The sequence below is a fragment of the Heliconius melpomene genome, chromosome 3, assembly GCF_056956725.1.
Source record: "Heliconius melpomene rosina isolate 202511_hmr_F chromosome 3, ASM5695672v1, whole genome shotgun sequence".
Lineage (NCBI taxonomy): Eukaryota > Metazoa > Arthropoda > Insecta > Lepidoptera > Nymphalidae > Heliconius > Heliconius melpomene.
In genome coordinates this window covers 4001942-4026652 of record NC_140391.1, presented here as the reverse complement: position 1 = coordinate 4026652, position 24711 = coordinate 4001942, and the positions used below count along the sequence as shown (strand labels likewise).

Here is a 24711-nt window from a genome sequence, read left to right as displayed (position 1 = left end):
ATTTGAGGAGTTTTTTTAATAATTATTTGGAACTTACAACAAAATGAATGGAATTACTTACAATATTTAAATTTAATTTTTAAATAATAAATATGCACCTAATCTTTGAAATTAAACGAAAATGAGAATATAAATAATCTACATATCCGTACATATGCACTTTTTGGCTAATTACTACTGCTGTTACTGGATTGAGTCCAACAATAGGCTAAGTTTGGCACAGCGAAGAATATTGTTAAGATGAATGAAATTTTACTTTGTACTATACTTTGTAAAAATACAGTTACATTTTATATACTTAAGTTGTAAGCATAAATAACGATTAAGTTCTTAGGTATACCGACAGTTCCTAAATAAAATATCGAAATTCAATCGTTATCGTCTCTTCGCTCTGGTGTCGAGGCAAAGCGCGGTGTTGTGTTCCGCCACTCAATATGCAATGCCTCTGGAATTCGACGAAGGGTGTGAGACGGAGTGTTTTAACACTAGGTCCCCCCTGCCTACCCTGGCGTGTGCGTGAAGCTGTATACCTATGAATTATTATTTTTTGTTCATGCTACATTTAAAAAACTAGTTACGTTTTAATAAATGCCAAAAAGTAATAAATAGACACAAAGAAATATTGAGATTGATTGCTTTTACACAATATGTCGTATCTAATTTTCAAACACTAAAAGTTGGACGTTCGCCATATTTTTAGGCTTTGAAGTGCTTGGCAATATCCAGATTGGCAACGTTCTTCACACAACCCGATACAGCTATTAAAGTTACAGAAGTATTTTAATCTAACTTAGGCTTGTTTTCTTTTTGTTTATATAGAAAAAAATAATGGATCTATAGTAAAATACTTGAAAGTAAACAAATCTAACACTAAATTCAGTAGGCAAACTCTGTCTGTTCAGTAAATACGGGTCGTTTAATCGGTAATGCTGTAGACGCCTATTCTGCTAACTACCATGAATTTTCATTAAATTTTACATCGTCAGCACAGGCTCGGAAAATTCCTACTTTTCACGAACCGGTTATTTGGGAAATGTGATATTAAATTTGTCTTATAGCTGAAATCTCAATAGACGTGAAGTATACAGTTTTATTTAGTGACGAAAACATTATAAGTAAAGCTAGAAAATGAAGTAGATTAGGGCTATTTAGTGTAAGGCAGAGGACAGTATTAGATATATGATTTAGTAAATGTTTGCTAGATAGACCTTTAGAAGGTATCAGCTACACAGTTGATACCTTCTAGGATTCGCCAGCAAACTTCAATTTAAGTCCATATATTGTTTTATTTGTTATCATTAATTACTTTGTAAGTCACTCCTCAATTGAAGTACACATGGCGCCGTGACGGTTCAAAGTGACAGAAAAAGTGACAATTTTTGAATATTGCCATAAGATTTCTTCTATACGTCGATAAATAAGGATAATGGGTATAATATATGTATAGTATATTTATATAGGTAAAAAATCTATGTGTAAAAAATTGGCACGAATTAAAATTGAAAAGTTTTGAATTACATTCAAAATAACTACAACTTATACAAGTTTATCAAAACGATTTTCTTTTAAAGGTAATTTTCAGCCTATATTTTAATACTTACTATGAAGAAAAGAATGAGTGACCTATTATAATCTGTTTATTATATTTAGGGGTCTGCTCATCTACTAGACTCTATTACATAACGCTAATATATACGGTATTGTCGTTTATCTATGCTAATTAGCAATAATAATATCTTTGGTCAATGAACACACTATCTATTGCCAGGTAAAGCATTATTTATATTTAATATTGTTATCAGGCAAGTGTTTATAATATCTATAGTAGCCTCCAGAAGGCGGTGGAAAATGGGAAACTGAGTGTCTTCACCAGGTTCCTCTGACACCAGGTTCTCTCTGCCTATCCTGCTGTGTGAAGCTGATTAAAATATATACGCAAATTGTTAAATGAATTCCCAGACATAAATATTATATAGTATTTGTTCTTTTCAAACTAATGTTATTTAGAATTTTTATAATAAATTAATACTTTTACTTGACACAAATTCATGACTTTCCTTTTCTTTTCGCTTAATGAACAAGCACTTAGGAATTATTTTTTATGATTATAACATAATATCTAAACTAGGAACTTTAATATATACATTTTCTATAAAATATATATATATAAAAGCTATATTCTCTCTGAAAATGAGATTTAGGATTTAAATTAGTCAACTAAATTACATTGTTTTCTTGTTCAGTAAACACGAGAGTCGTAAGCATAGACTATTTGTTTTGCTCGTTTGATTAAGCACTGTGTCACATAGTGACAAGTGATGAACGCCACTATAATAAAATTGATTCTGAGAATTGATAGTACAAGAAACTGTGAAAAAGGGGGTAACGATGAGTTTTTGAGATCCACACTGTATTCCTAACTAAGTAGGGTAGGCAGAGGGAACCTGGGAACCCAGTGCTAAGACACTTCGTTCCTATTGAGATACTTCCGTGTGTTGAGTGGGGGAACTTAACTACGCCCTTTTGGCTCTTTACCAGAGCAAAGAAATGATAATATTAAAAATTTCATCAGGAAAACTTGTTATAAATAAAAAAATCCTTGTGATCGAATGTGAATAGACACCTATCGTGCATTTTATTATGTTGACATTTTTTTTTGGAAAGACCAAGAGAATTAAAATTGAAACACTTTACGTAGCTTGCAAATTAATTAAATTAATTAACTGATATCGAATACATATTGTATAAGAAAGAAAATTTTAATATCACATATTTTTATTGCAGCAATTTATATGAAATCCATAAAACAAATGTGAAGCAAAGTAGGTATTGTTTTTTTTAGATATATTTTTTCTTAATTCTTATCTGTTTGAGTTTGTTTTTTTTATCTTTTATTTCGTTAACGACTTTTTTACTATATATATATATATATATATATATATATATATATATATATATATATATATATATATATATATATATATATATATATATATATATATAATTTCTTGGTCAGAAGTGTAATTTGCATCTTATAGTAGTTTATAGAATTTTGTTTTTTTAATATAAAAGAAGAATAAATATGCTTCTTTTATATTAAAAAAACAATATTAGAAAACTTCCATAATCTCTTTTATGAAAACTGGACACAATACAGAAAGTATTGAGTATATTTTCTATAAAATATTAATTATTATTTTAAGTGTTTATATAAAACAATATAAATAAATAGAAATATCATATTAACGACAAGTAAAATGTTAAAAAATATAATAAAAATAAATGAAATATATATTACTGTTTCCTGTTTTACGTTACGAGGTTGTATTTCCAGTAACGATAGGCTGTAGAGGACCATTATTAAAAATGGCATCCCTGTTAAATGTTTAAGCGCAAATTGAAAGCATTTTAAGGTAGGGGGAAATTGCCGCGAGCAATTTAAAATTTTGAAACGTACCGTTCAAATTTAAATTCGAAGCTTAGTGCGTTGTAAACAAGACGAATGAATTGTTAATTTTATTGTATACATATACAGAGTGGAATTGACGGCACCACTTTAAATGAAACCACAGTTTTAACTACTCTATAAAAGCCTAATATAATTCAGAAAAAAAATAATTCCCAAAAATGAAAAAGTTATTTTTTCAAACAAAAATAATAAAATAATCGTTTTAAAAAAAAACGCCATTTGTAAAGTGTTATATTATCACTCACACACTTACCTGTCGGCGCGGCAACGTCGCACACGCTTCATTCAAGAAATCGAGTCGCAGCAACTAGCGTAGGTATGTAGGCAACGGCGGCGAGCTGATGTTAAATTAACGCAACACTTAGGAATACACTTTACACACACTTTTATTGAATTATTTCTATTAGGTTTTTAATTTTACTTTTGTTGCACTACAAACACATTTTTTATGTTCCCGTTTTAAACTAACACTCATTTTTAACATGTTTACAAAATTATTACAATAATAGCATTTTTTTTCACTTTTTTTAACAATAAATATTACATTTTCTGTCCACATTACATTCAGCTCGATAATGACCCATATTATTACACTTGAAACATTTAATATTTCTTTTAATTGTAGCATTTCTTTTTACAATAAATGCAGATGATGATGACACAATTTCCCCCCGTAGTAGTATTATGGTTTGGAACTTCAAAGCATTCCAATTTTTTACTCCTTCCAGTTTTATTACTGTGCTGTTTCCTTTCCATTGTGATTGTTTATTTTGCTTGTTTTTCTTTTTTATTCCTTCCCGGCAACTTAACCTCCAAATTTCAATACCAACGCCGAAGCGTCGCGTGAAGTAACGCTGTTTTAATCTCGCCAGTATTTCTAATTTTCTACGATTGATGCAATCTTCTTTATTATTGTAACGACATGGTCTGGGCCGATAACCCGTTGTATTTATATGGTTTAGTAAATAGCATTCAGCTATAGTCCGACCCAACTACTATTGCGCAGAATGTACGCGCCGCACCGATTCTATGGGAATCCCCGGTAATCGGTGCAGCGTGAGCGGGGTGTCTTTGTACAGATAACAAAATTCATTTTTAATATTGATTGATTGTGCAATATAACACTATAATTCATAATAAATGTAGATTATACTTTTTACGCATGATTTGATATTAAAATAATTAATAAAATTATCAATACTATTTACAAATAATTACTAAATATTAATTTATTTCGTATTGAGTTTTCGCAGGTCCTCGTGTAACATTATAAAACTCGTTTAATATTTAATTTTTATACGATTTTCTATCAAAATAATCATACAAATATAAATAATAATGAAAATCTTAATAAAAAATTTAATAGTATATTCGATAAGTATTTTAGATAATGGCAACTATTACAATGTTTTTAATTATCTGTGTGAGAACAGAACCGCGGAACGGCTAAGTTCTGTTGTATTTACATTATTTTGTTCGACTTTATACGTTGAATAATTATTAAGTGTTTTAAATTATTTGGATGTTGTTTAATATTAATTTTATCATTAATCGGATTTCTAAAATCGTGATGAATGTTTCGTGATCGTGATGATGTGATTACTGAGTATTTTTCTCAAATGTGAAACTATTGTGTCAGTATTTGAGTGTACTATCAAAACATACATTTTTTTAAGACATTTCAAACAAATGTTGAGTTTTTAATATTACTTATGATGTAAATATTAGTGATAGTAAAAGGAGAATGCGACAACGACGATGTAAAACTAATGTTAAATGTAAGTACCTATCTATCGTAGTTCAATATCATTTTGTGTTAAAAATTTTGAATATAACTTTATGGGTGGTTCAATAACCATGCAGTATTTCTAAATAATTTCATAATAAAGGTGATATAATAAATTGACTTAAAGTAGGATTTTGTTAAACAATTTTAATAAGAGGTTTGAACGTTATTTAGATTTATAATAAATAGGTAATTGCGTGAAAAAGAACGCGAGATATCGTTCTTTCTCGTTCGGTTTTGTTTTGACGAATGAAAAGTAGAAGTTTGGCAACGCTTAGTAGTATTTTTGTAGTAGTATGTGTATGTGTGCGTCACACGAAATACAGGTATGGAGAAAAATCGTGAAATGAAAAAAAAAATCCTACGTCCAAACTGTTGAGGCATCTTGATTAATTTCTTTAGCTTCGGGTTTGAAATTTTTTACCCTATATGCAGTTTCAATTAAAGAAGCGCAGCCTCTTCCACCCTGTATATGTAAAACATGAGAAATCTTCCTCAATTTATTTGTATAGAAAATTTCTTCTAAATCACTGTCAAGATGTTTTTTTTTAATTAAAAATAACAAAAATATTTGTTTTTTTTTGAGGTTAGTCATGGCGTAGCGTGCGACTGTAAATGCAAAAGGTTCTGGTTTTGTTCTTCATTTTTAACCGACTTCTGTATGAAAAGGAGGTTATCAATTCGACTGTATTTTTTTATGTTTTCTTGCTATGGTATTGAGGCAAAGTGTGACGTTAAGTTCCGTCACTCAACACGCAATGCTTTCAGAATTTGGCGGAAAGTGGGAACGGAAGAGTCTTAATGGAAACGGAGTATCTTAACACTAGATTTGAAGGTTCCCTCTGCCTATCCTGCTATGTGCGTTTGGTATATATAAGAATCAAACATAATAGTGGTTTCGTAAATAATTCAGTTTATTTCATTTTACTCTATTTTCCTTAAAAAAAAAGTCAACGATTGTGTTTCAAATAAAAATAATATAAAATAATATAAATAAAAAAAATATTTCTTTGAAATAAAAAAAAAATCTAAAGAAATAAAAACGTTACAGACATTTTCCTTAGTTCGCATTGTGTTTAACAATTGACGTGATTTCTAGCGAGCTGTGGGATACCACATGCGTTTACTCATTAACTCTATCCTGTGCAAGAAAAAAATACATTTGAAAAGAATAGACGGCAACTGACGAGTCGTGCAGCTTTAGAATGGAAATGCAAATACAAAGACTACCTACTTGCTAGGAGAATTTTTTTTTTATTTTACTTAAAAATATTGTTATGTTATAACTGTTATGATTCATCATCATCATCATCATCATCATCAGCCTGTCCTCGTCCACTGCTGGACATAGACCTCTCCAATGGCACGCCACTGAGCTCGATTATAACTGTTATATTATTTTTATAAAGATGTACATACTTGTACATATATATAATTTATATATTTCCAATAATTTTTATTTCGATTAAAGAAAAACTAATATTAGATCGTATTATATATGGGCCGACGACATAGAGGTTGGCGGGAAGCGGATGGGTCCGAAGAGCTAAGGATCGAGTGTGGTGGCGGGAATTGGGGAAGCCCTATATCCAGCAGTGAACAGAAGACGGCTGTTGATGCTGATGATGATGATGATGATGATATATAACAAAAGTAAATCATGCTTTTATCATTTCTTCAAATTAGTTTCAATAAAAAAATATAATTTAAAAAAATTGTACAAATTCATTGTGGTCACTTAACATCCATAAAATGGTATGTGGATTAAGCGGTAATTTTAATATACTGTAGCGGTGGGATAATGTAGTGTAACGTTACAGATTTATATTATTTTACTTGTTTATTACATTTTTATTTAAACTCTATTTAACAACAGTTAAAATAACAATGAAATAGAATTAAGATTGACGTTACAATTTTAAACATTAAAATTTAGTAGTTAGGGGCAATTAACGTTCCTTAATGTAAACAGAATATCTCAACATTAGATTCCCAGTTTTCTTCTTCCTACCCCGCAATGTGCAGGATACAGCGCGAAGCTAAAAAAAAGGTTGGTTTATCTTTTAAGCTTCAAGCTTTATAGCAAGGGCAAGCTCAGATAACCTAATGATAACCTTAGATAACCAAGACTTCTTTCTCCCTTCTACTTAATTGCAAATATAGCGTGAGTAATGAAACTGCCAACTACGCCAAGACGGCCTCAACTAGTTCTTTATGTAAGAAACATATACAACCATCCAATTATACCACATTAAATTTTCTTGTTAATAATATTAAAAATGGCCATTATAAGGAATAATTATACAAAATTATAGTATTACAGTATAATAGTGATTATATCGCGTTAATACTGTTTGCGACTTGCCCATGGATTAAGATAATCAAAATGCTATAGGGTTTAGCTGCGTTAACTTGTAGAGTACACGCGATGGACGTCAAATACCAATTACAGGCTAGGTTAGATGCTTAGTTTCATTTGTAATCCGTCAATGCTGTGAGTCCCTCGTGGTGCAGTGGTACAAAGGTGTGTTTATAGCGCGGGTGTAGATACAATCCGATAGGCAAAAGCCCGTTATTAAGTTTTTCCACTAAACTCGCTATATCTTGATAAATTCGGGGGAAAGTGGGAAACGGAGTGTTTAGTGGATTTTTTATTTTTTTCTCTGCCTACCCTGCTGTGTGCGAAATATAGTGTAAAGCAATTTTTTTAACGGATACCGAATCCAGATTCAATTCATCAAGTCCGGACTTAACTATACCACGTAATGTTACAATACAGTTTGTTAGAGATTAGAGACAAGTTACTTTCAATTCTGAATTTCAGTTTGAACTTAGATATTGTTGACTGAATTAATGAAAAATATAAAAAAGTGTGCTGCAAGTGCTAATTAATGAAAAATATAAGAATGTATAAATTTTGTATATTTTGACAATTTGATTAATTAAGCAAATCCCTATACTGACCGTAAATAACTAACTATATTCTCCGGTAACTGATTAGACGTCCCAGTCTCTCTTTTCTTCCGGCAACGCACCTGTAGCTTCTCTGGCGTTGCACGGGGTCGTGGGCGGCGGTGATCACCATCAGATAACCCGAATGCTCGTTTGCCTTGTCGTTTTTCCATAAAAAAAAATATCGCCCGGATTAGAATCGAACCCTATACCGTCACGTTTACAGGCAGGCGCTGTTACTGCTCTTTGACGGTCTGTATAAAAAATGGCATAATAAATACTATAATTGTTTACATCATTAACGATAGTTAACCGTTTTGTATAGGTTCTAATTGTATGAACGTAATTTAAAAAGTTTATCGGGCTTAATTGCAACGCTCTAAAGCTTTACCTATAAACAAAGAAATTAATTCCATTCTCAGGATAATTTAAGTATTGAAACGACTGCAAATAATAGGCATAGAAGGCGGTATAGAATAAAAAAAACATAAGTTAATTAATGTGAATGTTAGAAATTTTCTACTTTTAACATTTAACAAAAGAACTTTTCATTCTAGGAAGTGCTACTAGGAAATTGTAAGTGAAATTTCTAGAATTGGTGACCAAATTAACGAAAAAATCTCAATTTCATGAAAAATAAAAATTGTAATTTTGTTGTGAACTTTAACTTTATTTAATGTTAAATATTTTCTTCAATTTAATTTCGTCAATTCTTCATCAATTTCAATATTGTCAACATAATATGCAAATTCTTAATAATCCTTGTTTTCAAATTGCCTAATATCGGAATTATGTGATTTTTATCATAGTAATTCATTAATAATTTTTAATAGAAAACCATATCCTGCTTATATATTAAACATGACAACACAAAAATAACAACTGTACTTCCCAAAAGTCCTACATCATTTAAATTTTAGAGAGGGGTTGCTAATAATATTTATGCGGAAAGAAAATTATATTAGCCGCCTACTAATTGGATGCTAAGGTAAGGTGATTTTAAAAGGGGAAAATTAAGCTTTACGTTTAAAATTGCTGAAATTACGACTTAGATTTAAGTTTTCATAATAAAATACAACATGAAAATAAAATTAACAAAATGGGGTTAGGTATTTAGGTAATGGCAACATTTTATTTTAACTCTCTTAATAATCGATTAATATATTATAAAAAATATAATAAATATACAGCTTAAATTAAAATAACAACTATATTATGTTTGTAAAAGAGAATGTCACGTCTAATTTACTTTTCAAATCTAATAGATCATTAGAGTTGTTGTGTAAACTACGACACTATTTCTGTACATTCAATATATATATACAACGAGTGTCTGTGTATGAACTCGAGTGTCTCTAGTTGCAAAATTTATTGTGAACACGTTGTGGCTAAGTGTCTAGTGCAGTTGAAAAGTTTTCGAACATTTTCAATACACCGCATCGAAAACGATAAATGAATAATATACACTTACAAATAGAAATGTACACTTACATATAGATAGAGGGACACTCCGCTTTCCGATTTTTCCAAGAATTGTGTGTTGAACGAAACGTTCTTCTTTTCCCTTGTTACCAGAGCGAAGAAATGAAACAATAATTATTCCCCCAAGTAGGGATCGAACTCACAACCGTTGCGTTACACAGTCTTGTACACGAAGAAGGCTGACGTCATCGTGTTATTTAACTAAATATATTTACAAAACATCTAATTGTACTTACATTTTAAAGAGAACTAAATTCACAATCTGTCCCGATAATACTTTAAAATATATTTACGAAATCGTAATTTTAACCTAATTTAATGCCTTATTGCTTGATGAAACCAAGGGTCGTAGCTCAATAATTTATTTTTTATTATGAATTACATAATTTAAAATTATTTAAAAAAAAAAAACTTTTAAAGTAAATTAAAATTAAAATCGCTAAATAGTACTTCAGTGGCGACGATCATGAAAAGTATGAATGAATTATTGCGACAGAATAGCAGTAACAAAGCCATTAATTTGTTCGAAATGAATAATTAACATATTAATAGCGTTTTACATCCTAGGTATCACTTCATAAAACAATTTGCTTTAATTATAAAATACTCGGCTTATTATAATGTAAATGTGAAGTCGGTAAAGATAGTACAGATTATTTTGGATATAATAAATGATAGGAAAATATTCGTAAATATGTATAAAAGTTCCATATCCATATATATTTAGTAATTGAGGCCAGGGCCACAAGTGTTGACTGTAAACACTGTAATAAATACTCAACACGCAATGCCTCAAGAATTCGACGCAAAATGAGAAACAGAGTGCCTTAACACTATGTTCCCTCTACCGGCCCTGCTGAGTGCGGGATACAGCGTGAAGCTGATTTATCTTTCATTTAATGGGCTAATTTAGCATAAACGAATATTTTTAAAGTGTTATTCCATCATCATACTCAAAAAGTAGCATAAAAGAGCTCCAGTAATTATAATATTTTTTGTTTTAAATATCATATTTGGTTTATATATCATATTTATCTAAAACTCACTTTAATAAAATAATATTAATAAGATAAACCGACCGACTTAAATAAACTGAACAATTTTTTACCGACATTTATTCCTATTCAATTAATTCCTTCCTATTGAAAATGATTTCATGGAAAATTACAACTAAATCACAGAGAAATGTTGATGCGATGCATCTGGCGTTATTTTCTAGTGTTCGACTGGTAGACAGCCATTATGCGGAAAAATGGGTCAGGCGGCGCAGCATAGCCAGTGAGGCAAATTTCAAAGTCGACTAGTTCTTTGACTATATGAGCATATTGTAGGTACTTTCAAAAGATATTTAAATTTAGAAGGGAAAATTATAGATGTGTCCTTTTTTGGGGAAGTTGTGCCCAAAATAAACTTTTGGATTTTTATATATGGATATTATTTTACGTATATTACGTACTAGCGGACACGCGCAGTTTCGTTTGCTTATTTAGGGGCGAACTCTAATAAACCACGAAACATGTGTTCAATTAAATACTTTTAAAAATATGAATATCAAATTTTATAAAAATCGGTGCAGATTTAATTTTTTTTTCTATACAAACTTACAACCCTTATTTCACCACTTTAAGGTTGAAATTTTTCAAAATCCTTCCTTAGTGGATGTCCAGATTACGAAAGTAACCATCTGTTCAAATCACGTTTCTACGCACAGCGGTTACGGCTGTGCGTGCGTCTTACCTCAGTCAGTGAGGACAAATCCTTTTATATATATATAGATAAGAATAATTTTATTACAAAATTTAATTCCAATATGTTAGTATCTATTTTACATTGCATATATTCTGATACCGCATAGTATTTTGAAACCAATTTTATTGCGATTAAATTTAACAATTTTATTTACGGCTTTCAATTGTTTTGCGTGTTTCAATTGCCAGCGGATTACTCGCGCTTAGTATTTACAAGCCTTTTTTATTCGAAAACATTCATTTGGTCGGATATATAACTTTTAATAAATATTTTTATCTATAATAAATTTCGATGTGCATTGTTTGTATTGTATTTGATTTTACAGAAATTAATCGAGTATAACACTCGAATTGAATTGAATTGAATTTATGTAGAAAATACATATTTTTCTTTTATAAACGATGCAATTGTGAACTTCTAAGTCTTATTTTTCATATAAATAGTACAGTAATATAATTTAAATAATATTTTCGTTATGTTAACCAAAGTGTAATCTGCATTGATTACAGAGAAATGCTGGTCCATTAGTAATATGATCATGTAATCAGAGTAATGTCATTAAATTTGTATACATTCAAACAAAATGAAGCAAATTTGCACTTGTTCAGTGTATTTAATTAATTTGGTTGGGGAGTTGCTTTCGAATTCATTAATAAATTAACTTTCAGTATTTTTGGGGGTTCCGTTCCTCAAAAGGTTACAACAAAGTAGTTCCATATGGGAATATCATTCATGAAGTTTAAGGCCGATTATGGTCCCTTGAAGCACAGAAAATATTTCACGCTTCTAAGATGACGCAATTAATTGTATTTTATGAAATTTAATTGAATTTTAAAAGTTGAATTTAAAATGATGATGATGATTTTTTTTAAATTAACATTTATGTAATTGTTTCAGATTATTATGGTGGCGATAACGTGTCGCTATGAGACGAAGTGGAAGTGAAATGCAGGTATAGTCATTCTTCTATTTTTTATTATTACTGAGAACTATGAACCTCTTTTACTGTTAAACCTATTTTTACAACGCCAGTTTTTTTTCTAAGCTTATTTTTTCTAAACTAAGCTAGTTTTTTCTCAGTCAGTAAAAGAGTAAGTAAGAGAAACAAAAGTTATTGGAAAATCTTATATTTTACTGTAGAATCAAATAAGCTTAAACATAAGTATCTTTTGTTTGATTCAAACGATGATAACAACAAGTCCCTAAAAATTAAATTCCTAATCAAAAAAGGTCTTTTAAAAAAATATTTATTACGATCTAAAATAACTTCCCAGTGACAAACATTCGCATATCTATTCTGCTTTAGGTATTATAAAAATCCCCATTCATAATTAAAATGGTGAAATTGTAAATTTCAAAAGAGAATAAAGTGAACCTCGTTCCGAGTTGTTTCATAACTGTAACCCGACGGATATTCGCAAAACCGAGAGAAGGGATTAATTTATTTTTAAAAAGTTTCAACGCTCACCGCTTGTCAACTTTGGACGATTATTTTCAGCTGGACTGTTATATATTTATAGTTTATTTTCTTATCTATAATTGATATATATTCATAAAAACATATAATACTATAATTTAAAGTACTAGAAATACTAAAATCTCATCTAAATACACAAAATACTCTTCATTTTAATAAAATAAGCGAAGAGCATAACAAAGAAATGAAAAAAAAATCCTATAACAAAAAGATATTAAAACGAGAAAGCTAGTTACGGACGTTACTACAGAACACAAAAAGGTTTCACAACAATCTTTTTAACAAAACTTCTTTCGCTGTTGATGTCAATTTTATTTAAAAGACCTCGTGCTCATTTCTAGAGAGATTCACGAAATAAAAGTAATATGTAATTAAAAAGTCGTAGCGGGTTCAGCGTGGACCTACTGGTGCTCGTTTAAGTTGCAATCTCGTCATGGCATTTAAACTGGTTAGTTGTAATTGGCGCGGCTCCAAAAGATGAAGATAATTATAAGATAATTTCTTTTTGATTTTAAATGCAGACGCCTTCCGTTTTTAACGGTATAGTTAGAGAAAGACTAGTGTTATTATACACTTTCACCATTTTCCTGTTAACATCTTAATGATGTTCAAAATTGCATGGTGCTAGTGGTGGTGGTGGTAGAACTCATTCATTTTTGTCAACCAGATTGGAGATATATGAATATTATTTTGAAACTCAAATTAGTGGAATCTATAACCATCGACATATAGATATATTCAGAAATTCCCAACAAAATAGCTTCACTATATATAATTATATATATACGTTAGATACTGAAGAATCAAACCACAAAGCAATTTGCTAAAATTACCATTATTATAAACATACAAATTCCATAAGGAGTTATTTGACATATGAGAATATTATAAGGAACATTTACGACAACTCCCCCTGAGGCTTGAGACAAGTATGTTACAGGAGATAATTTAATCAGTGATAAGCCTTATCATGTTATCATCACATCCAATGTGATTAGGGCTTATCATGTATACTGTGCTCTATTGCAGAATGAAGAGAGAGAGAAGAGAATGAAGAATGAGATTATACACATTACTGGTTTTTACCTGTGGTTTTGCCCGCTTGTTTTTTTTAACCAAAAGCTGTAAAAAAATATTTTTACTTTCGTAGTTAGAGAGTCAAAGATATTTATTAGTGAGAGAAATTTACGTAAACTATCTTTCGGATATCAAAGAACTCTTACGAAGCACTTTACTAAACTAGCCGTATTTCTCTACAGATCTCGCTTATCTAAACCTCTAGATGGACATTTGAGTCAAGTTAAATGGAGGTGAAAATTAACGATGGCAAGGTCAGGCAATCATTTGAGAGTCAAGAATTTTTTATTAATTCCTAATTTTTTCAGCTTTAACCTGTAACCCGCATATTGTATGGTATTCAGAGAGAGTCTAATGCTAAAAAATGCTGTTTCCCACTTTCTATTGAATTCTGGAAGCATTGGACCTGGAAGCATTAGCATCGGCACCAGAGGAAAGAAATGAATATATTAATTATTTCATTTATTCGAATGGGAATCGAACCTACAACCCGCCGCGTTTACAGTCACCCGTTTGTCCCCTGCACCAACACTGCCTTCCTAAATTTGTACCTCTAATTCGTAAATTTCTGTAATTCAAATTTCAAACGCAGTACATTTGATTTATTCGAGCTCAATACCTATATAAATAGTAATTAGTTAAACAAGTAAGTATATAAATTAAATTTAGCATTAGGTTTGTTTTCATTTAATTCGGTCGTTGATTAACGGTTTCAATGCGACGAGCGGTTATTGTTATTTATTTAGGCGGAAATTTGGTCCAAATTCATTGTTATGACGTAACTAATGATATTGATTCTTTTTCTATATTGCTTAAATAAGTGCAAGTACAAATTTAAATACTTGAGAAGCATATTTATATGTATTCTTATAGTTTCATTACTATCTCATATAAAAAATATTAAAAATAAAATAATATTTATTGCTGTTTCACATATAGAAAGTAATATGCTTAGTAAGTTTCTAGTATGATACTAGTACTTGTTACAGGAGGCCCTGCTCTTCCATAGCACTTATTCATTGCGAAAACAAAATAAAATTAAAATATATTATAGCAAGAAATCTTTCATCCATATAACACAAACATTTTACTCTATTATCATAATCCACTTTATATTATTCTACAATAAAATATTCATTTATAAACCTTTTACTATCGCAACACATTACCATTCCTTGCCTTTTCAATACAAATTGGCTAAACCTCGCCCCAAAGTTTAAATCTTCCTTCGTAGACGCGACGTTATCGCGTTGTAAAGCGGAAATTTAACGACGACTGCGAAGGTACTGTCGAATATTCCGTTAGCACTAGAAGCGCCGCCGTCCCATTTTTGACCCAAACGCAAGGTTGATTGTATATAACTTTTTTATTTGTTAATTTATGTAGATGAATTTTTTTTACTATTACCAATTTTACACCTTTATTTTATTAAAAATATAAATAATTTTATAGCAGTCATACTTTTTGAAAAAAAATTAGATTTACCTAGAACTGCCGCTGGGTCATTTTTGTCCCGCCATTATTATTTTATTATTTGAGGATATAGTTTGACATATTTTCATGGAAAATGGAGGGGAAAGGGCAATGCGGGGGCGGAAAAAAATTTAATAGTAGGTTTAGCAGTCAATGCCTAAGTTTTTAGGGTTCTGTAGCTTTTAAAGAAAAAAAACCCTTATAAGATCATTTTTGTGTCCATCCGTCTGTCTGTGCCTTTATCTCAGGAATGCTTGGAGAAATCGAGTTGATATTCATATGAGTATATGAATATGAACTATATGAGGAACTACAGTCCCTTGATTTCCTGAAAAAGCGCCCTTAAAAAAAGATATGACTATTTATATAGTAAAAAACATGTATTTCGACACTATAAAAGGAGTCAAATTAATAAGGTACTTTCAGTTAACTTAGAATTATGAAATTTGGCAGCTAGCATCTACATGTAGTACTAGTACAGGAAAAAATCTGAAAACTATAAATTTATGTATAAATCTTTAAAAATAATAGCCTGAAAAGTGGGATAAAATTGGTGTCAATACTAAATTTTGCCGCTAGTCCAAGTGAGGTATCAGATGAAAGGATGACTAAGCTAGGCTTGAATTTTAGAAAAACACTTGATACCAAATGTGGGCAATTGTAGGGTAGGTAGAGGGAACCTGGGAACCTAGTGCTATGCACTCCGCTGGCATTTTCCGCCGAATTCTGGAGGCATTACCACGCAATGTTATAAATCATCTGTGATGTATCACTGATGAAGAATATATTAATGCATTACTTGGCCTAATAATAATATTAACTAATTCCAATAACTTATAATTTTGTAAGAGTTATTCAGTTAGTTGTCACGCCCTCAGAACGTATTAGAAATATTTGATTCTTTTTTTGTGTTTTATTTTTTGGTACTTTTATGTTTGTAAAAGAATAAGAATTGATTATTAAATATGGTCTACATATTTTACGAATTATTTTAATAATATTTTTTTTGTATTATACCAACAATCAACGTAATAAGTAGAATGGGACAAATTTGTCACGACGGCGGTTCAAGGGAGGTATCAATCTTCGGCACTTCTAGTGTTAGATGGGTTTAGGGTTATTTCATGGCGACACTTTCATTTCTCTGTGTAATACGTCTTCCTCCTTTTAGTATTAATCTTTTTGAAAGTTCCCGAGATTTTGTGTAATATTAAAGAAAATGATTATACAATTCTAATTCTATTTATTCAAACCCTTATTGAATGTCTCTGAAAGGTTTTTAGTAGTAATACAATTTGCTCTTTTGAAGTTTAAGGACTCGGGTTCTAATTCAATATCGTAGTAAGTAGCGAAATTAATGTAAATGTTGTAATTTAAAAGGTAGAAAGGCCCGTTTTGTATATTTGATTTCATTTATTTAATGTATTTTGATATAAAATCTGACCGAATCAACAATTTATATATCTAGCGAGGTAGTCGGAGAAAACGGAGAGCCAAACCCTACGGTCTCTGCATACTTCTTTCATCTCTGTCTCTCTATCCACTGGCATCAACTTTTTTATACACACCTTCCGGGGTTTCCTCATGCTTTTTACGTGACTTTCCTCTTCCCCCTACTTATGTCGATAAGTAATATTTCCAATACGTTTCGAATTCTATACAATATAAAATAAGATGTTATAATAACGCGATCAATCCATCTCAAAAGATACATTAGTTCCTCAACAAAGGCCGATGACAAAATGTCAGCAGACAAAGGAGCGTCGACTATCACAAGTTAATGCATCTTCACATTAAAAGAACAATGAAGGGCTTTTATATCTTCCGTTTCTTTTATAGTTATTCTTGATACAGTTACATTATATTCATTTAAAACTTTGTCTCGTTATTTTGTTTGTTTGTTGTTTATTTGCTGAAAAGGAAATTTCTACTAAATATTATTTAGACAACCTTTTTTTATCTTTATCAAATAATAAAATATTCGGATAATCAAATAATATAATATTATCAAATAATAAAATATTCGATGTGGGTTCGACTCCTACTCGAGGAAATTAAATATTTAATATTTTCATTTTTTCACTCTGGTGTAGTTAAAAACAAATGATTTCATTATACCTACATTTTACAGCGTTTTATTTTGAACTTGAAATATCTGTCACTTTGACCTGAAATTAAATGCACCTATATAGTTCCTTGTAATCATATAATTAATAAAAATTTTATATCACATAATATATATTTTTTTATTTAATGACAACCCACGGCGTTAGGTTCCGCAAAACCACAAGCGAAAATATGGTAACATAAAACACTATTTGTAAACAGCAACTTAAAATGCTCAAAAGCAGATGCATTCAGTACAAAATGCACAAACGTAATACTATTAAAGTACTTGCTGACGTCTTTGAATGCGACAGAGTAGTTTCGTTAACTTGGGACCACGAGGTGCTTAATAATTCAACAAGAAATAGTTAGAGTTAATTATTAACTTGGTTTTGTAATAATTTGTTACTTCGGGTTTATTTTGTATTTTTATTTAATATTTTTTTTATATAATAACTGAGAAAGAAGCCTTATTTTTAGGGGAGTTCTGCAAAAGCAGGAGGTTGTCAATTCGACTGTATTTTTATTTTTTTAATGTTTTTTACCTTAAAATTTTTAACTGGGTGGATTTATTTTGATAATTCATTTTTTTTTATCTGAAAGGTAGTGCTTTCCATTTGGTTCCATTCTAATTTGGTCCATTTCTGACTATATTATCTATGAAAAAATCGTAAGTCTTAAATTTTCATTAAACTGTATGTGCTCTACAAATGGATATAATTGAATATCCTGCCAACCGATTTGGATTATTATATTTTTAGTTAAATTTTAATTTAAATGTTTAAATAATAATAATAGTAATGACCATAGCGACGGACGTAGGGCACTAGGGTGCGACTATTAACGTGAAGGTTATGGGTTCGTGTCCACTTGGGGGGAAGAAAGGGAAGAGATATTTGACATTTTTTCCTCGTTCTGGTAAAGAGATAAAACGCGGCATTGAATTTCGCTACTTAACACATAATGCCTCCAAAATTCGGCAAAAAGTGGGGAACAGATGTGTAGTGAACGAGACTAGTGTGCCTTAACACTACCTTCCCAGGTTTCCTCTATCTTCCCTGGTACGCTCGGAATACGGCGTAAATCTAAATATAAATTTAAAAACATAAAGGCAGATAAGCCAAAACAGGTAACATAAACTATTTGATTTATATTGTAATTTCGTAACGTCGTGCAGATATAAAGGAATGGGCATTATATTAGTAAGTCACTAAATCTTCGTTAAGCGCTGACGACATATGGTTTCGACCCCCGTCGTGTGGTCGTTTGCGAGATTCATACGAATGTGTTATGAACATATTGCTTTAAGCATCGAATATAAATAAAATAGAAAAGATTAAAATTAAAACTTGGGTAAATTGGTTAAAAATATTTTACTAATAGATCTGAAGTAAGGGCGCCTCGGGCGGAGAGTGGAGAACGAAATATCGGAGTAGTAAATTTACCTTCCTTGTTATATACAGGACTAGCGGCCCGCTCGCGGTTTCACCCGCGTGAACTATGTTATTATTAATTTCTGTCACCATGACTATGTCCTAGTGACGTCTATGCAAAATTTGAGACTCCGAGCGTTTGTAGTAACGTAGTTTCATACAAATTTTCGACCCCAAAAACAACCCCTTAGAAGTCGAATAATGCAAATTCCCGTCTTAGCGTGCACCTACGTAACGTCCTATAAGTAACTCCTATGCAAAATTTGAGATTCCTAGCACATGTAGTTTCTGAGATTTCGTGATGATTGAGTGACCTTTCGATTTTATATCCTATCCTATATCTTATAAAACAAAGTCGCTTTTTGTGTCTGTCTGAACTTTCTAACTCTTCTTCTTCTAAACCACCCAACGGATTTGGACGCGGTTTTCACCATTAGGTCGAGTATTTCTCAGGGAAGGTTTATATATAGTTTATTATTTGTACATTCTTATGTAAATTAACATAAATACGATAAATGTGTATAAAGTCCTACCCGCTGAGACACTTTGGCGCATGCGCTGCTTTAATGGTAAATACTACATGAAAAAAATGTACTGGAGTATTGTTCCTCTTAATAAGATCTACAAAAAAGTCAACGACGGCATATTCGTATCTTTTAAGAATAACGTGTAGTGATCATATTTCTGTCTAAAAATAGTAATTTCAATATATTTTTTATTGTGAGGGATATTTTTCCATAATGGTATTAATCCTTATCCTTTAAAATACTTTATTAAATTTCTACGTTAAACGAAGATAAAATTTGCTTTTTAAACTATTTCGAAATTGCGAATAGTTTTAGAGAAAAACGCATTTAATTATTGACACATCACGCCGTTCACACATCAACTGTATCGAGTCAAGTTTCACTTATCCTTTACTCTCAGCATATAAAGAAGTATATTAGTTACGTTGGCCATTTAATGTAGACCAAAGCTGTCTTTTACTGTTTTTCATTTTAATAAGTACTTTAGAAGTTGTTACAATATCAAAAAATCCTTGCTGCGAAACGCGCCTCGCGACGTTATGCTTATACAAGCGAGTCCGCCGCGCCCGCCTGCCTTACACGCATCGGTGGTTCAGTGGTAGAATGCTCGCCTGCCACGCGGGCAGCCCGGGTTCAATTCCCGGCCGATGCATTCTATTTAATTTTCGTCACAGGCAGCCACGTAGTGCTTGCTTTTCATCAGAGACAGAATACCCTCTTCAGTATTAACCACAAGCTCGAAAAAAAAAAAAACCCGCCTGCCTCTATAGCAACGAAGATTTAGATGCGTTTGCACGTAATGGATAATTCGAGTTGAATGTATTATTTAATGTCATTTAACTATCTAAAAATAGTAATTTAAATATATTTTAATAAGTACTTGAAAAGATTAGTAGCACAGATTTAAAATTACGGGACCTACTAAAAAATCCTTGCTGTGTAAAACAATTGGAAAATCCTTATTGAAACTACGAAAATGCGGGTTGCATTAGGGTTTAATTAATTTTCACATTATCTTAAGTGCTTTGCAAACATACATTATATGAATAATCCAGTAGTAAAAGCGGGCGAAGCCGCAATAGGGTCGCTAGTATATAGATAAAGGGTAAACACAAATAACAATAATAAAATATACGGATTTCAATTTTAAACCTACACCTAAAAGATTTTGATAATACCATATAATCATATTGATTAATTCCCCCGAGTGGGAATGAAACCTACAACCGACGCGTTAAGTGACACGCTTTTGCCACTACGCCACGAGGCCTCTTTTCAGTTCATGTAATCGTTTGATTTAATATCTGTCATCCTAGATCTACACAATGAATTCTGACATCTTGTAATTCCGATGATGTGCCTTCCTTATGGGAGGCTGGTGAGAGCTTTAGTGTATTATAAAGGTAGCAATATCACCACATTTAGTCCTACGGGATCATTTTCGTTCGTGCGTGATAAGCCTTAGTCATTTCCTCCTTTGAAATTGTAATATAATTCAAAATGTTATTCTGATATTTATTTATTCGGTTTGTCTTGTAAATTAACACGAAAATTGAATGAAAAATTTGGGACGAAATGTCAGTGTGACTAGGTTCCATCTGCCTACCCTTCTAAATATATGCTCCGGCATACTACAGCGTGAAAAAAAATATTCGTTTGGTTTGAGCTTTGAGCCTTTTTAAAAATATATTTGGGGATTCCATAGAAAGTGAAAATCATTGTGGATTTATTATTTTAAGGGGTCGCTTATCGATATTATGTAACAGAATTGGGAAACTTCTCAATCATATTAAAAAATTGATAGTACATAATAAATTATAAGAATTAAAATCGATTGCTTAAAAATGCTTATGCATAATATTTGCATAATTTTTTAATTTCCTACTTTATAATCAAATAATTAAAGTTAGACAATGCAATATAAAATTGAAGGCACAGGGGCATAACCGAGCGATTAAAAAGCGACCGTTGTGAGTACTTTTTTTTTTCCCGGTTTTTTAGTTCGGTTCCCACTCGAGGGAATCAAATATTTCTAGTTTCGTTTTAACGCACTGGCAACCAGGCAAGTTTCGCCACTCAAAGAGTGTTGTGTGTTATTCTATACTTTGCATTTTGCTAATGCCTAATTTTTTTTTTAGTTTTATAACATAACTGAGAAGTTCTACAAAGAAACCGAATATCCAAAGTGAGGTGGACAGAGAAATAAAAAAAAAGAAACAACGAATCCAGAACTTTTCCCGTTCAAGACGTTTTTCATAAGGCTTTGAAATCCGCTTTAACAAATAGACGAGTTCTTTTGCTGTCAATTTATGAAAATAGTGAGGTTGCCGATACGCAAATGGCGATAGTATTCGATATCGATATCGTTGACTTTAGTATTGATTATAAATACCGAATATCAACTAGAGAATAGAAAAAAACAATATTAGATGGGAAAAGTGAAATAAATAGGGAAAATTGTTTATTTACGATGAAAATAATAAAAAAAATTAACATATAAACACTTTTTAGTATATTTATTGATGAGTTATGTAATCTTAATTTACATCCTACTATAATAAATAATTATATATATATATATATATATATATATATATATATATATATATATATTAAAACATAGAATACTTCATCCTTAAAATAAGCTTGTCAAAAGCATGCTCTAAAAAACATTTCATTACATCAAACTTTAAATAACAAAAAGAATCTCCATCGAGAAAGCCGTTTGTTATAAAACTTATATACGTAATACATTCCCGTCTACTTCCCACAACATAAGAAATAATAATAAAAATCCTCCTCCTGACTGTAACTACGAAGTAAATTTTACCTCAAACTATTTCAACTGCGCTCCGCCACAGATCTCAGTTGTTTACTTAAAACTGGGGGAAGGAGGAACGGTCGAGATAAAATGTATCCCGTTCCGAGATATTTAATGCTCTCTAAACTACCATCGTTCTTGACCTGTAATTTATTCCGTTGCTAATCTTTATGTGCACGAAGTTAGGTCGTATTTGAAAATGTATATGACATTAGAAATATAAGTTATATATTGAAAATAGTATATTTATAATATATTTGAGCTTTTACGTGTCTGAAGTGCCTTAAGACATTTAAACTCCCTACTTTTCGCTGTGAAGCCATTGTGTGTTGATCAGCGTAGCTCAACGCCACGTTTTGTCTTGTTACCAAAGTGATTAAAAATATTAATTATTTCATTGCCTCGAATGAAAATCGAACCCCCTGCCACTTTTCCGCGTACCACAACTGTCTTCGAAGCCTGAAAAGGGTTTTCTTTACAAATAAGCTTTAATAATGATGGAATTAATTAAAATATTGTTTAATATTCTACTGCAACAGTGCAGATGCATTTCTTAATAAGCGAGGACCTATATGTATTTAATTATAACTATATTGCTTAACTTGTGGCTTGGCAGGTACGTCGTCTAAGAATTTCTTCCAAAATATGCTGGTTTCTCAAAGGTATTTGCCAACGTACAACGCGATGTGCATTTTAAATACAAATTTAACGCTTGAAATACAAGTATTTATGCTACTGCTATAATATTATTAGATTTTAAAGAAAATGAAGAGGTCTTCGTGGCCCGGTGACACAAGAGTGCATCTATAAACGCGATGAATGCGGGCTCGATTCCCACTCGAGGGAATGAATTATTGTTTATTAATATTTAAATTTCTTCGCTCTCTTAAGGTAAAATGGCTTATTTATAATATTATGTTAATTATTCTTTACATTACTTTTACTGTTAATTTTCACACTAATTTGTATATTTATAAGAAAATCAGGCAATTAAGCAAATTACTAGTTCAGCTCTCATTTGCCACTTCCTATCCTATCCTATCCTATCCTATCCTATCCTATCCTATATCTTATAAAACAAAGTCGCTTTTTGTGTCTGTCTGAACTTTCTAACTCTTCTTCTTCTAAACCACCCAACGGATTTGGATGCGGTTTTCACCATTAGGTCGAGTATTTCTCAGGGAAGGTTTATATATAGTTTATTATTTGTACATTCTTATGTAAATTAACATAAATACGATAAATGTGTATAAAGTCCTACCCGCTGAGACACTTTGGCGCATGCGCTGCTTTAATGGTAAATACTACATGAAAAAAATGTACTGGAGTATTGTTCCTCTTAATAAAATCTACAAAAAAGTCCGCGATGGCATATTCGTATCTTTTAAGAATAACGTGTAGTGATCATATTTCTGTCTAAAAATAGTAATTTCAATATATTTTTTATTGTGAGGGATATTTTTCCATAATGGTATTAATCCTTATTCTTTAAAATACTTTATTAAATTTCTACGTTAAACGAAGATAAAATTTCCTTTTTAAACTATTTCGAAATTGCGAATAGTTTTAGAGAAAAACGCATTTAATTATTGACACATCACGCCGTTCACACATCAACTGTATCGAGTCAAGTTTCACTTATCCCTTACTCTCAGCATATAAATAAGTATATTAGTTACGTTGGCCATTTAATGTAGATCAAAACTGTCTTTTCTGTTTTTCATTGTAATAAGTACTTTAGAAGTTGTTACAATATCAAAAAATCCTTGCTGCGAAACGCGCCTCGCGACGTTATGCTTATACAAGCGAATCCGCCGCGCCCGCCTGCCTTACACGCATCGGTGGTTCAGTGGTAGAATGCTCGCCTGCCACGCGGGCAGCCCGGGTTCAATTCCCGGCCGATGCATTCTATTTAATTTTCGTCACAGGCAGCCACGTAGTGCTTGCTTTTCATCAGGGACAGAATACCCTCTTCAGCATTAACCACAAGCTCGAAAAAAAAAAAACTCGCCTGCCTTTATAGCAACGAAGATTTAGATGCGTTTGCACGTATTGGATAATTCGAGTTGAATGTATTATTTAATGTCATTTAACTATCTAAAAATAGTAATTTAAATATATTTTAATAAGTACTTGAAAAGATTAGTAGCACAGATTTAAAATTAAGTGCTTTGCAAACATACATTATATGAATAATCCAGTAGTAAAAGCGGGCGAAGCCGCAAGGGGGTCGCTAGTATTTGTATAAATACTCCTTGACGTAAAGCTGCAATCCCCTCCCATCAAGTACAGCCAGGCTCCCTACAACTGTGCCAAAATAACCCCCAATATAGCCTTATATAAAAAAATGGAATTTCAA

The 24711-nt window shown here is 31.3% G+C and overlaps 1 protein-coding gene across 4 annotated transcripts in view; it reads left to right on the top strand.

Annotated features, from left to right (window-relative positions):
- The window catches only part of Sol1 (CUB domain-containing protein Sol1), a 255522-nt gene that overhangs the window by 59819 nt on the left and 170992 nt on the right, over positions 1 to 24711 (top strand). For all 4 annotated transcript variants that reach the window (XM_085208009.1, XM_085208010.1, XM_085208011.1 and 1 more), the window contains one exon: positions 12336 to 12390. In XM_085208009.1, coding sequence (XP_085064135.1) covers positions 12364 to 12390 — 27 coding nt within the window. In that variant the 5' untranslated portion in view covers positions 12336 to 12363. The remainder of the gene's footprint in view (positions 1 to 12335; positions 12391 to 24711) is intronic.